Source organism: Gobius niger (assembly GCF_951799975.1).
Source record: "Gobius niger genome assembly, chromosome: 11".
Classification (NCBI taxonomy): domain Eukaryota; kingdom Metazoa; phylum Chordata; class Actinopteri; order Gobiiformes; family Gobiidae; genus Gobius; species Gobius niger.
In genome coordinates, this window is record NC_136862.1 from 17689631 (window position 1) to 17704046 (window position 14416).

Genomic DNA, 14416 nt, shown 5'->3' on the forward strand with positions numbered 1-14416 from the left:
TGGCTGCCAACTTCTTTCCTCTTTAACAAATTGGCCCCTTTTTTTTTTTTTTGGTGTGCGCGTGTCCCTCGTTCTCACCGTATGCAGTAGACCGCCACGAAGACAAAAGTGACGAGCAGCAGCAGTCCGACGGCGATCAAGATGCCGGTCACCAAGAGCTGAGCGGGAGAGTCAAGTCCTGAAAGATGATGTGGAGAATTAGGTTCATGAAACATCAGATTGATATTCCAACATCAAACACAAATATCTGTTACATGCCCCATTAAAATCCCTGTTTGATAACCTTTATGAACCAATACACCTGGTTCATATAGGTTTATGTTTTCGACTTAATTATGTGACAATTTTGAGAAAAAGTTTGAAGTCCCATCAAAGTTTCAAATACAAAGGCTATTGAGCAGGTCTGGTTTGTATTGTGGGAAAAAAACAAAGATGGAGGCAGCAAAGAAAAGTACACAAAAGAATGTGTAATAACTAAAAAGGCTATTTGCAATGAGGTACTGTATCTTACAGCGAGGCCAGACCCAGACAGCCCGTGCAGACTAAAAAACTGTTCAAGGTCTCTCCACAAAACCTTTCTGCCAATGAAATGATAACAAAATAGAGATGAGAAAAATGTTTGTACCATCAGGGAGAGTGCGGAAAATGGCGGTGGGGCTGAAGCTGCCGTATCCAGCCATGGTGCGCGCCCTGACCTGCACTTCATACTGAGTGGCCCTGCGCAGGTCCGTGAGCACAATCTGGTTACGGCTGCTCTCTGTGTAGAAGCACTGATCCTCACTACTGCGCTCCTGAAGGGACAAAATGAAGTCAGTCATGTTGCAAACTAGCGAGGGGAAGGCAGGGACGGCCAGGGGCTTAATAACTCTTGAAGGAATTCAAAATATGCACATTTCAATTGAGTTTTACTATCTCATGAGCTCTTTTGATTAAAAAATAATATAACCATAGAAACTGGATTTGTCTGCACTTTCAATTCATTATTTAGGCTTGTGTGTTTAAATTCCTCTTGGTTCTTCAAACCAATTTAAACACATTCAATTGTGAGGACTGGGATAGTGAGATGGTTAAAGATAAATTGTTGATTTTGTCACGGTAGTGCTGCAGTGTTTCTCTCTTTCTTTGTATTTGTTGGAGAAAAGTTAAGACATAGCTGCATTCATTACTTACCACAACATTTATCAAGGTGTTCTTTTGTTTAAATTAACCTCAAATGTCTGAAATGAAAAGTGGATGTGTACCTTCTCGCAGTAGCGGAGCTGGTACTGCAGGATGGTGTTGTGTGGCTGCACAGGTACAGTCCAGTGCAGAGTCAGGCTGCTCTCTGTGGAGTTACTTTTCCGAATCACAGACACCAGCGCTGGCACTGAAGATGACACAATAATTATAGAAACTCATGGACATTGTCCTGTACCTTGTCCTCTAATTCCCCTCATACCGTCATGGCTCGTGGTGATGTTGACACTCTCGCTGGCAGGGTCTGTGCCGCTGAGCTGCGACACGCCGTTCAGTGCTATGATGGTGAAGGTGTACATGGTGTGGGGCAGAAGTCCCCAGACCTCCACCCTCCGCCCCACTATCCCATGCTCAGACGGCCTGTAGCTCACGCTGTCTCCACAGGGGAGGCACGGCCCTTTAGACGACCGGCACACGGTGCACCGCACAGTGTAGCTGAGGTCTGTCCTGCCACCGCTGTCCAACGGCTCGTTCCAGTCCAGGGTCAGTGTCGTGTTGTTGATTTTGGGGACGATGCTGCGAGGAGCAGATGGAGGTACTGCAATGACAAAAGGTTATAAGAGTTATATATTTTAAGCTGCACATGAAAAACTGTCCATAATAAAAGTGGATCTTTGGAGGAATCTGCATTTCTCCTGTTAGGTTAAATTATCAGCATACATTTTCTTAGTTTCATCTTACAATAACTACAGTTAATCACATGATAATGAAAAGCAGACCTTTTTCGGGACGACTTGATCGTTTTCTCATCAGAAAACAATTTTTCCCCCCTTTTGCCAAAAGTTACATGTCTGTTTTTTATCATAAATGTATCTTTAGTTTTAGTTGAGTGTTTTGTATCTCAAATCATTTCATCAAAGGCTACAGGTCATAATAACACAGGTGCCCATTTACTTACTCCTAACTTACTACACACATGTGCTCTCCATGTTAACAACATACCTGCAGAGCGTGTGCGTCTTCATGAAGCATATGTGTTGCAGAGTTTAACTGCAATTACATTTGTCTAAAGCCGGATGATAATGATCACGGTTTGAAATTGTCAGAAGAAAGCGACTGCCTGCAGCCAAGCATAACTAAACAGCATTACCACTCGGCTACTGTGAATGAGTTTCTGTTCCTGCCAAGGAGACAGAGCTTTGTCAGTGAGCCTGCAGCTAACTTAAGTGCTAATAGCGTTCTCATTGGAAACCCAAGAGGGCAAAATCACAGACAATCTGGGTGCATATAAATTCAGAGATTAACATTTGGGAAGTAGGAATCATTTTACAACTTAATATTCAGCAAGGACCAATTTTAACATCATGTTGAGGCAAAACACTTGGGAAATATATCTTTGTGATTTACAGATGGCAGGACTCTGGTAATCTCACAAACTGGAAATTAAAGCTATGTGCGGAATTGGATGAGATAATATAGAGCGAAAAAACAGAACACATAATAGGATTGGTCTTATAAAGTGATGAGCAATTATGATACTCCTTTGTAATTACAGATACTGGTAGAAGTGAATTACACGGATGTAAATTCTAGTTAACCCTTGTGACTCCCGTTAAGACTTCAGTCCGATTCCAGTTTCACATCCTCTTTTTTGTGGCTTTTCCAATACGGCAGCTCATTAAAACGTGGCTTCCTTTCTCACATCCAACATGTGGCTGAATTGAAATTCCTGAGTCCACACGGAGGTGTCACTTCAGACCATCAATGCCTACTTCACTCAGGACTCACTGCCCTGCCCCCCAACAACCTGCCACAAAAGACATGCATCTGAATGCCCAGCAGAGCCACAAAGGACACAAAAGTAGATTAGAGGAGACTGGCTAAATGACACCCCAGAAAAAAGTATGTGGCACAGACTTCTTAAAACAAAAGCAGAAAAAAGAGGAGCAGAGGAAGGAATGGCAAGAAGCAGATGGTTGACAAGTCGCACCAGTGCTAAAAAGGCAAATTATACCAGAAAACCCATTACAAAGTTGTGTCAAGCTCATTTAATTAAAAGAATGGTCTTTTTTAAATTGACCATAGGAAATATGTAAGGCCTTATTACCTTGACTTACAAATGTTTTACAATAAATATTCATAAATTGATTGATTTAGTTTCAAAGCATTAATACAAATGTTAATTTATATGACTTTTTTCGTTCATACTGGGAACACCATTGGGCGGTATGGTGGTGAAGCACGTAGCACTCATGCTTCACAACAAGAAGGTCCTGTGTTCGATCCCTGGCCAGTTTGCGTGTTCTGCTTAAGTTTCAGTAAATTCCTGATCTCAGATGGAATTTCCTGATTAAATAAAGGTCAAATAAAATACATTAAAAGCCCTAAGTATCATTCACCCAATCAAAACCAAAAAAATAAAATAATTAAGTTAAATGTAAATTAAACAAGGCGGGTGACAGGGAAACAACATTTAGCTTAATCACTTTAGAAAAGCAGAAATCATACCACCAACATCACTATGATAGAGTTGAACAGATAATATGCTTCTTGTCTAGAGAAACACTGTGAAAAAGATTACGTGAGAATGTCCAATCACAGTAGGCTACTTCTCTTTTTAAAGCCCATGCATTTAGATAAACTGAACCGCAGCCTCTACAACAGACAGTATCGCGATGTACTTACCAGTGCAGGGTGCGTCAGGAGTGTCTGTCTCTGCCCGTAGAAAGCCCGGTCGGCACGTGCACTCCGATGAGCCTCTGATGGTGGTGTAGCTGAACCCGGGGCAGCCCGTGCACTGACCCTCGGTCCCAGACTTGAACTGACCCACTGGACAGGCTACAGAGGCGGAAACCAGAAAATAACATGTGAGGTTTAGTTGAAAATTTTGTGACCTCCTCAAAGTCGCACGGAACAAAAGCTTAAGGACCACCATGTCCCAGTGTGACCTGGGTCAAACAAAATGTGCAATTACGCTGCCAGATGGTGGCCCACTCACAAACAATAACACCTTATAAACCCGGGTCTATAAAACGCAGACAATCTCCGCAATGAATCTGATTGTCAATAGCGGATTAAGGGGACAAATGTGTTCGTCATTGACACTCTGTTTATCAGGGAAGTGTGTCTGACCCATTGTAAATAATGAGCCGCTAATCAACAAGCATCTGGGAGTCCTAATGTTGAACTGCCTTGGCTAATTGATCCAAATATACTTTCAGCCACTCCACAAAAACAAGGCCGTGAGTGAATAAACAGCAGCAGCGAGACAGAGAAGTGAAAAATGTGCCTAAACAAGTGCGGAAAAATCAGATAAGATTCAGGCTGCGATAATGTGGTGCATAGATTACCCACAAACCTGTGAAACCTGTTCGATGGAGGAATCACAATGGGAGGGGCAGAACTTTGAATAATAAACAATCATATTAAAGCAGAACTAAGTAACTCATTCCCCTAGAGGCTATAAGCGCCACTGCAGGTGTCGTAGCATGTTAAGGTTTTTCACTCATTAAATGTCCGTGAGAGTAAATACTACACTGACAGAAAAGACAAAGGGAGAGAGGGATATTGTACATCCAATTACCCAATGGAGATATTTGTTTTCACTTGAACTTGGCTGTAAATACTGTTTACGTGGTGCTAGCCTGCAGTTAGCTTTGCCCGTTAGCCTGCTAGCTTCTTCTTGGCGATTCTATTTGTGTGTATTGGTGGCTCCGACCCATAGGCAGCGAAGTTGCAAAGTGGTTTTCTGGCCAGAGACACCAGAGGGAAATGAAAGACCCTCCAATCATCCCATCAACACTTGTATTACCCCCAGAAGGACTACGAAAAGGACTTATTAAGGTAAAGGTCTTATTAGAGTATAAAGAATTTTGGTTATAAGTAGAGTAATTTCTAACAGTAGGGATCTCTGTTTAATGTAATGGAACGAACTTTGTTAAAATCAAATGATTAACTATCACAATAATATAGTTAACGCTACATTGAAGGCAGTTATAAAACACCACATTTTACATCAGATTGTGCAGCCCTAGTCTTATTGATCACGATTTTAGTTGCATGACTCTCCATTTTGTCAATATCTGGTTTCAACCTAGCAACGTCTGAATGTCACACACACACACGCACACACACACAAACGCGCTCTGTTGACATTTTCACCCTGCGCAGCAACGGCCTTTGATTAAAACAATAAACATTCAGCGACTTTGCGAGTGGCAGAGTTAACACGGACCTGTTTTGCAAGGTCAGCCCTGTGACTGCACGGAAATTCGGGTGATTCTAGTCGCCTCATCTCGCTGTAATTGCTCAAAGCGCAACGGGTGGCGGAGAGTTGTTAGTCAGTTCATAAGGCGGAGGAGAAATTTGGACAAACAAAGAGCGAGAAAAAAGACGATCGATTTGGCAAACCATTCCTGATTCAAAGCAACAGCACAAACAATCATGGTCACTTAGCACCAGTCCCACATGTGGCAGCGATGCAGGTCTGGCTAATTAACACCATTATTGTTTTCCTCCAAATTACCTTTCCCTGACAAAACACAAACTGAAGAGTGCTCAAACACACTCAAAGTATTTGGGACATTTTTGTAATTAAAAACCTGTTTTTGATGTGGTTTAGTGTCAAAGAAGTTCATGACTGTCATACCAACTCAAATTAAATATTGCTTATTGGACAGGGCGAATGAGAGGATATACAAGTCAGTTAGAGAGGTGCATTATGATATTCAGCAACTGTCTTATGGCTATATTTTACTAAACCATTTCAACAGTACGATCCATTACATTTAGACAAAATCAGCTTTTTTTAATTGTGCCAAAAAACAAAAACAAAGCTAAAATAGAACAGAAATAGGAAAACTGTTTTTAGCTTCTCAACTGGAGAGCAACAGCGTGACGCCTCATTTGAAAGCTAAGACCTACAAAAGTGATAGAAACTCTTATGTCATGTTGTCGTTGTGATTTTGTCATGTTTTTGAAGCGTCTTTGTCGCATTTATGTCTCTCTTTTGTCGTGTTCTGGTCATGTTTTTGTCACTTTTTCAAGGTTTTCCTTTTTGTGAGTTTAGTTGCTCTTTTGTCGCTGTTTTTGTTTCTTTTTTCACGCTTTTTTGTCACATTTTTGTTGCGTCTTCATCCTCGTTTTTGACGCTATTATGATGCTTTTTTTTAAACTTCGGTGAAGGCGGGGATAAGAGGTTCAGGGATGAACCTTTGTCTACAAAAGTTCATAAAAATGTCAAAGATGGACGACTTCAGAGATTTTGTAATTTGCTGTAGCTTCTTTTTTTAAATTTTTACATGGACATGGTGTCAGCCAATATTGCGATAACAATTTGGTGATGTAATGTTCAGGCCTAATGACAGTAATCAGAGCTCAAATCCATACATGTGTTTTCTCATTTTCCAGAGCATTTGTAACACTTAATGCACTTAGAAGCGGCACTGGAGAGAGTCAGTGTTTGACCCTGTGAAATGTATTGTCTACAACAGATAATGGCGTTACAGCGCAATTATTTAATTATAAACCTAGATGTCAATTTCATTTTCTGAAATAGCCGGCGTGAGAAGCAAATTAACTGTTCAATCTCCCTCTGAAGGCAATTTCCCTTTATGGCTCTGTGCGTGTTTCTTCCCAGCAGCTCTCTTCAAGTGACAGAACGCTTGAAATGCCAACTCCACTCCACCACCAGCAAAATGTGGGAAATTATTTTTTTGTTATGAAAAATCATTACACCCCCCACGGAGATCAAACCGAGCCTTACCTTCAGACACGACAGATGCAACTGAGTGGTTTCTCGAAAAAAAAATAAAAAATGCCGCTTTATATCTCGCTCGCCGTGTTTAGATTGTGTGCATCGTTAATATTTATGTGTTTTCGTGCTGCCTGTGCACGAGGATGCGCACGTGGGGGGGTGTATTTGCGTCGAGCCTGTTAATTGGACTCATTAGACGGAGCTCGTGCAAGACTCCTGAGAGAATCGCCCCGGCTCTTCCTCTTTTTGTATGTTTGGCTTTGATCTTCTCACACTGATATGGTCTTAACCTCAACAAACCACGGCCCCGCGCCCCTTCCTCCGCTGTGTGCGCTCTATCTAAGGCGAACCATAAGTTGCCCCAGCAGCGAGCGCTTGACCCCGCTCTTCCCCTCTCAGATAAGTGCGGCTCCCTCTGACCTCTGCGGCTTCTTTCAGAGCCACATCTGTTCCCATGCCTCATTAACTTCCTTCTTAGCCACAGAGTGCACCCCACCCACATCTCGCCATTGTTTTCTCCTTTTCAATGCTTGCATGTTTGTGTCCATTTAAAACCTGAGTGCAATTACCTGTGCATCTAGTGTTGCCCTCGGTGGGTTCGAACCCGGGCAGGCAGGCACAGGTCGTGGTTGGCTGGCCCACCCACTGGCCGTCCTCCCCACAGAAGAGGTTTGGGGGGTGGGGTCTGGGCCCCTGCTGTGAGGCGTGCTCCACACAGACGCCCTGCGCCTCCTGGACAAGGGAACGAGGAATGGTCTCAGGGAAGCTCGAAAGGCTGCTGACCAAAGGAGGGCACTTTTTAAAGAACACTCGGACAGACAGCAGAGCCATGCAGGCGCCCTGGGACTGGAACGCCAAGTAAAATCCCCTCTTGGATATGGGGCCGATCCGTAAGGTCTTCACATTGGTCTTTTTCACCCCTCCCTTCTTTAGGAGAAAGTCTGCAGCCACTGTGTCCACCTAAAGCAGGAAGAAAGACAAAAGATCATTATGTAATGGCAGGAGTCCAACTCCCGGAGCCGAGTCTAAAAGCAGCAGCAGCAGCACCGTGGTTTTGTATGTTTTTGCCATTTTAGCCCATTACCTACACATATGCTTTACATTATTGATCAGTTTCCAAAGCGCAGTGACTTCAGATTGATGTTCTACCTTCTTGGCAGCCATTGTTCCCCATTTGTTCAAGAGCGAGCGCTTTGAACTTGTGGAGACCTGGAACGTGCTTGTGATGGGTGATTCATCACCGGGAACATTTCATCACTTTTATTTCTCTGTCAGAGTTACATTATTAAAAGGCAGTAAAGTTGAGGAGAGGACCGAGTGTGTTTGTCGCGAGGTATAAGAACACACTGCAGCTTTCCAATGCTTTAATAAAACAACAGTGCTGCGATCGTGAACCATTTGTTGTGAAAATGAAACCCACAGAATGGAAAATGGTCTTACAAATAGAGAGTATATTCCTATGAGCATTTTATCTATTGGAAAAATAACACACCTTGGAACGCAAACACTAAAACAGTGAAAATCCTTTTACCACTCTGATCTGATAGTGAGCAATGAAATGCAATGTTTGTATGAATATTGCTAAGACCTTGCTCATACATGCAGCTCTCAGCACACAATAGGGATGCGGTGTGGGCGTACCTTGACGTATGGGTTCTCCATCCAGGGCGGGTAAGTGGCAGTAGCTTCATTAGTGTCAGCCTGGTAATAGTACAGGTTAAAGGTTTCTTTGCAGCTGCGGTGGTGCGTTCCCCGCGAGGAGCACTCCATCATGGTGAATGTCAGCTCCACGTACACCTGAGACGCTCCTCTGCGCTGGATGAAGCCGCTGCGCAGCCATTGGCTTGAAGAGCTGTCCATCTGACAGATCTCATAAGTCCTCACGCTGTTATTTTCTTCATCCAGACCACTTACTTCCTCCCACTGCGAGGAAACGGAGAGAACAAAGCCTTATCAAACCTGACGTTGAACAAACATCTCTCATGACCTAAAAAAAATTCAAGTCGCTTTCACAACACTCTCGACAAATCTTTACTACATTTTATAAGAGCCTTAAAAATAAATGGGCTTTTCATCACAAAGAATAGTGCTCGCTGCACCGTACCTGTCATTTGCGTGTTGGGCAGTCGAGGCCCGCTGTGGAGTCTAGACCAAGCCAAATCTGAATCTAAGTGGTTAAATCATTCGTCCCGCTGAGCTGCCGCTCCACAAGTGGGAATACAGCCCTTACTTGTCAAACAGAGCACACCGCAGCACAAAGCCTCCAAAACAGGCACAGTTTCTGGTCCTCAGATATGTTTTGGACGCGGGGTTGAAGAGGGACAACACAAAGAACATGAAGCGCAGCCGTTCTGAAGAAACCTACGCATAAAAAGCTTTCTTGTTTGAAGTGAGTCAACAGCAAACATATTCAGCATCACTATGTCCCCATGAGGAGCAAACAAGCAAGAAATTAACATAGTTGGGACAGAATTGAGCAGATTCACCAAACTTGAAGCTTAGAAATTCCGTTATGTAAATATGTAAATCTTTAAAAATCCATTTGCGGATGATGTGTGGAATGAGGCGGGACACTAGTCTGAATGAATTACTGTGCAGCAGAGCACTCGGAGTCAGGTCTGAACCTCTTTAAGGAAAGCACTGGGAACTTCCCTTTCATCCTGCATGCACTACTGTGTACCGTGTAAACAAATTAAGTACTAAATATAGGCAGGATTTATTTGAAAACATTTATTTAAGAAGATGGCTGCGCCTGCTGTTTGAAGGTCTTCACATGGACCGTTCCGTATCATATACTCTCAAGGAAAAAGATGAAAGCAGATAATGTGTCAAAACACGGTACGAGGTGGAACTGTGCCAGTAAACACATCCATAAAAGTATGAAATAAAAATGGTATTGTGACACAAATGTCAATATGCATGCAGTTTTACACATGCAGTAAGTTTGATTCATAGAATATATACAGTTGTGCTCAAAAGTTTACATACCCTGGCAGAATTATAGATTTATTTATTTTTGTTAGTGGTTGTGTGAAGGCATCAGCGAACCAGCTCCATATTTCACAGTAGTTATGGTGCACTTTTCATCATTGGCCTTGTTGACAACAAAAAAAGTGCACCATAACTACTGTGAGATATGGAGGTGTTTTGCTGATGCCAGTGGCTCCAGCAGAATAAAATGAAGGTCCCGTTAGTGGCCATCTCATTCTTCTGACCTCAGTATCATTGAACCACTGTGGGGAGAGCTCAAACATGCAGTTCAGGCAAGACAGCCCTGGAACTTACAGGAACTGGAGACTTTTTGCCAAGAAGAATGGGCCACTTTACCATCAGAAAAGAACTTCATCCACGACTACCACAAAAGACTCCGAGCTGTCAGTGATGTTAAAGGGGAAAATACATGGTATTAAAAACTGGGGTATGTAAACTTTTGATCAGAGTCATTTTGGTTCTTTCTGCCAGGGTATGTAATGTTTGAGCACAACTGTATATGTTTCAGTAAAGTTGAAGAAAAGGATTCTAAGACTTTTTTGTTTATCGTGAGGGCTAAATAAGTTCCAACCCAGATTCGACCCACAATAAAAGAATACTACAGAGATACCACATTAAACTAAGGACTTCTGCAAAGAAAGCTCTTGAGTAAAGCCAGAAGAAGCTCGTACACCGCAGATTGAGCACCGCTGAGATAGACTTCATGTTTCATCCTCAAGCTATTTAGCTGTGGTTGTATATCCCCCTGTTTACAGTGCCGGGAGGGTCCCGGGCTCAGATACCACAACAGAAAGCGAGCGGTCGTCATATTCTTTCATTGCGGCGGCAGTTCACACAAAACGCTCAGGGCCAAGGCTGATCACAGAGAAGAGATACTGTACATGTTTTTTACATGGCAGAAACAGCTCTGAGTCATGAAGCTATTGTACGCATGTTTTTATTATCATCAGACGCCGAAACCAATGGCGACAAAAAAAAAAAAGTAAAAGCGTGAATAGCTGTGAACTGTGCCAAAAGCTTGAACCCCTTCCCACAATGTTAATGAAATGAAAGCACTTTTTAAATTACAAAAAGCCCACACTGTGTGTCCAATCGTGCTTGTCATTCAGCGCATTTTTTTTTTTGAGCAAGGACAGCTTTAAGAAATTTAATCAAGCCACATTTTTACTCTTACAAATGGGACTTCTGATATAGTGATTCAAATGAAAGGCTCCTGAAAACCAATCATCTGCTAGCTTTTTTTTTTCTGAATCAAAGGCGCAGACGCGTTTGTGGAGTAGCGAGTGTTTCCGTCCTGTCTCAGATGTATCCTTGCCAGCATCACTCCAACCATTTTCCCTGAGAGACATTAGTGAGACGAGCCGTTTTGGTCACTGATACTGCTGGCACACAGACCCTTAGCAACCGCTCTTCAGCTGATCGCATTACAAATATGTCTTTTCCTGACTCAAACGCTCGAAACTGTGGGCGCTACGCATGGAGGCCAAGGCTGGTGGGATTTATCAAAGCATCTGTTTTTAATACACTCTAAGTCCAATGTGCGCCCTGTGTTTCTTTTACTCTGTCAGTTACCTGCCATATATGGAGCTCTTTTATAGACAGAGTAACAAAGGAACAGCTGGAAGCCAAAAAGCCCAGCCATCATGAGGCCTCTGTTAGGAATACAGATAACAGAGTGAAGCTTGGGTTACATACCTCAGGCTTGGCACGAGAAAAGATGGTCCATCTGAGATCAGAAGTCTCAGCCTTGGTGTTCATCAGGACCTCTGCGGAGGAGACATAAAAAAAAACATGTGAGTCAGTGTAAAAATGACATCGTTTCTCCAACTCCACAACAGCCGGAGAAATGCAATTTAAAGTCGTTCTGTGAACATATTTTGGGACCCGAGCAGCATACCAAGTAGGTGCCATGGCTTACACTGGGATTAGGTGAGAAGATGGAGTTTCTCCAGTCAATTACATCTTCAGGACCAAGCTCACTACTACTTTAAAATAGTCCTCCCCTGCATCTATTTGTTTCTGTTGCTCTGCCAGTGCTGTTCCCATACGACACCAGGCTCCCGGCCACTCCAAACCTGGCAAAATGAGCCTTTTGTCCACAGAGAAAGGGGACACGTAGTGAAAACAGGGTATTGACAAAGCTTACATAGACACAAACATAAAGACAGCAGCAAAGAGGGGAGACAGGAGTATGGAAAGATTTAAGCCCTCCCCAGTCACGATGTGTGATTACAATAGAATTGATTTTTGTAATCTTTTGAAGGGCAGGCTGCCAGCACGGAGCAGCCCCGCTATGATTCAGGATCCCAATAAAACTGCATGTTAGTCGTGCAGCCAGGTGGAGGTGGAAGGGCTGCATTCATTTGGGCACATCTCTTTTCCCGAGCCGTCTTAGCAGATTGCCTGTCCTGAATTGTGACTCGTATTTAAACTGATGGGATGCTGCTCCTGTCACACACAGTCTTTTCGAGCCCAACATGTTCCCTTCCAAAGCTCATCTCAAGGGTCGGCCTGTTAGGATTTACCAATAAACAGGATTTAATACGTCTGCGGCGCCATGATGAAGGAGGTTGTGTGCCCGAGAATGGGACGCCTGAAGAAATGGAAGATTTGGTGCGCATTTATCATTGAGGTTATTAAGATGTTTTGTTGAACTAGACTTTCCATAAAAAGTTCAGAAGTAAAGTCTGGCGACCTAGATTCACTACTACACTGTCTCACACATTCCCAGCTGCATTCAAACTGAGATTTCCTTCTCAGCAAATGAACACTTTTTCAACAGGGCTGCACAATGTATTGCCAAATTATTGTTAGTGCAGCTAAGAAGATGGTAGAAACCAGAGTTATTTTCACCCTTTGTTTAAGGAGATATACTGCGAACTTCAACACATCTTGATCTATTGTTGCATTCATATGAAATTTTGTTTCAGGAAAAAAAAAAAAAAAAAGCACACATTGATTCTGGACAACGCGGAAGTGTTGCTTTCTCCACTGTTTACAACATGCTGGTGCCACCTCCCACGTGCTGCCACATGCTCTTCCATGGGCAGAACATCAGCTCTGCGCACATGCGGTCAGCACTTCATGGTAAATACGGCTCCTCTTGTTAAATGGTAAAATCCCTCTGTTATTTCTTTTCATGGTGCCATTTGGTGTTTACCACGTGATGCGCCCTCCCTTTAAATCTCCAATGGTAAAAGCCCATTCACTTTCCCTATAAAATGTTTTAATACAGACTCATTTACAATAAAAGAGTGGCGTAGATGAAATGGCGTGTGTAAGTATGTGACTCTGTGGATCCTGTTATTCCTTAATGACTGCGCTGATCACTCAATCACACCCACAGCTGTTCACATCTCATCCCCTGCTAATTTCATACAGTACGTTTCACACACAGACCCGGCCCCTTCCCTCCTCGATCCATTTGTCTCTTCTGTTCATTGAAATGCCTTGAATCTGTCTTATTGAATTCCACAATGTTAGGGCGGATTTCACATTTCCAAGCTGTATGTTGCATGTCCTGCGTGCGGCACATACAGGAAATCACCCTACCACGTCTCACAATCGCAAAAAAAAAATTGTACTTCAGAATAGAGGGTAAAAAGTAGTGCTTTAAATGCATACTGAAAAAGACTCTGCACTTGCGCTGGACGATACTGCAATTAGAATTACATTTCTGATACTACAGATAAATACATATGACCTTCTTTATTATGGTGAACAAGCTTTAACCCCTCACCACACGCCTTAACTGAGCGCATTTTCTCCAGTTCAGTTTGACCCAAATCTAAAAGCTTCTCGATTGAAGCTTACAGCGTATTGGCCAGTGTAACGCCTCATTTGAAAGCTAAGACCTATAAATCTCCTCTAAGCGTCTTCCTTTTTGTTGTCAAGCTTTAGTCGCGTTCTCAATGCTTTTATTGCAGCGTTTAGGCCACAATTAGGTGTTTGGTGTAATGTAACTGTGATGGAGCCACACAAATTTGACCAAAACGCAACGAAAACACGAAAAAAAAAAAAAAAAGGTAAAACATGACAAAAATGATAAGAAAATGCAACAAAAAATGAGAAAAAAACGCAACAAAAATGTGAAGAAAATGCAACAAAAAATTTGAAGAAAATGCAACAAAAATGGGACAAAAATCCATCAAAAATTAGGAAAAGAGCTTCGGCCTTAGCTTTCAAACTAGGGGTTACCCTAGCCTATTAGGCTGTAAAGTCTCCAGTCGAGAAGATTTTAGATTTGAGTAAAGCTGAAATGTGCTCGGTGTGAAAAGTGATGGATTCTTTCCGCGCCAGGAGCATTTTACACAATGTCCAAACCCCACTCCAAACAATAAGCTGGTACTGCCACAGAATTGGCTGTAGACCTGTCGATTCTATAAAAATTTGACAAATTGCACAGCACTACTTCACACTTTGCGATATCTCTCATAAATAGTTGGCTACATTTACTGTGCGGTGGATTCGGATAATTGGATGCCAGGCCCAGGA

The 14416-nt window shown here is 42.7% G+C and overlaps 1 protein-coding gene across 2 annotated transcripts in view; it reads right to left on the bottom strand.

The window, feature by feature from the left end:
- The window catches only part of ephb4a (eph receptor B4a), a 41523-nt gene that overhangs the window by 8980 nt on the left and 18127 nt on the right, over positions 1–14416 (bottom strand). For both annotated transcript variants that reach the window (XM_079565512.1, XM_079565511.1), the window contains exons 2-9: positions 11618–11688; positions 8573–8854; positions 7501–7891; positions 3862–4014; positions 1439–1774; positions 1242–1366; positions 626–791; positions 79–178 (exon numbers count right to left, since the gene is read on the bottom strand). In XM_079565512.1, coding sequence (XP_079421638.1) covers positions 79–178; positions 626–791; positions 1242–1366; positions 1439–1774; positions 3862–4014; positions 7501–7891; positions 8573–8854; positions 11618–11688 — 1624 coding nt within the window. The remainder of the gene's footprint in view (positions 1–78; positions 179–625; positions 792–1241; positions 1367–1438; positions 1775–3861; positions 4015–7500; positions 7892–8572; positions 8855–11617; positions 11689–14416) is intronic.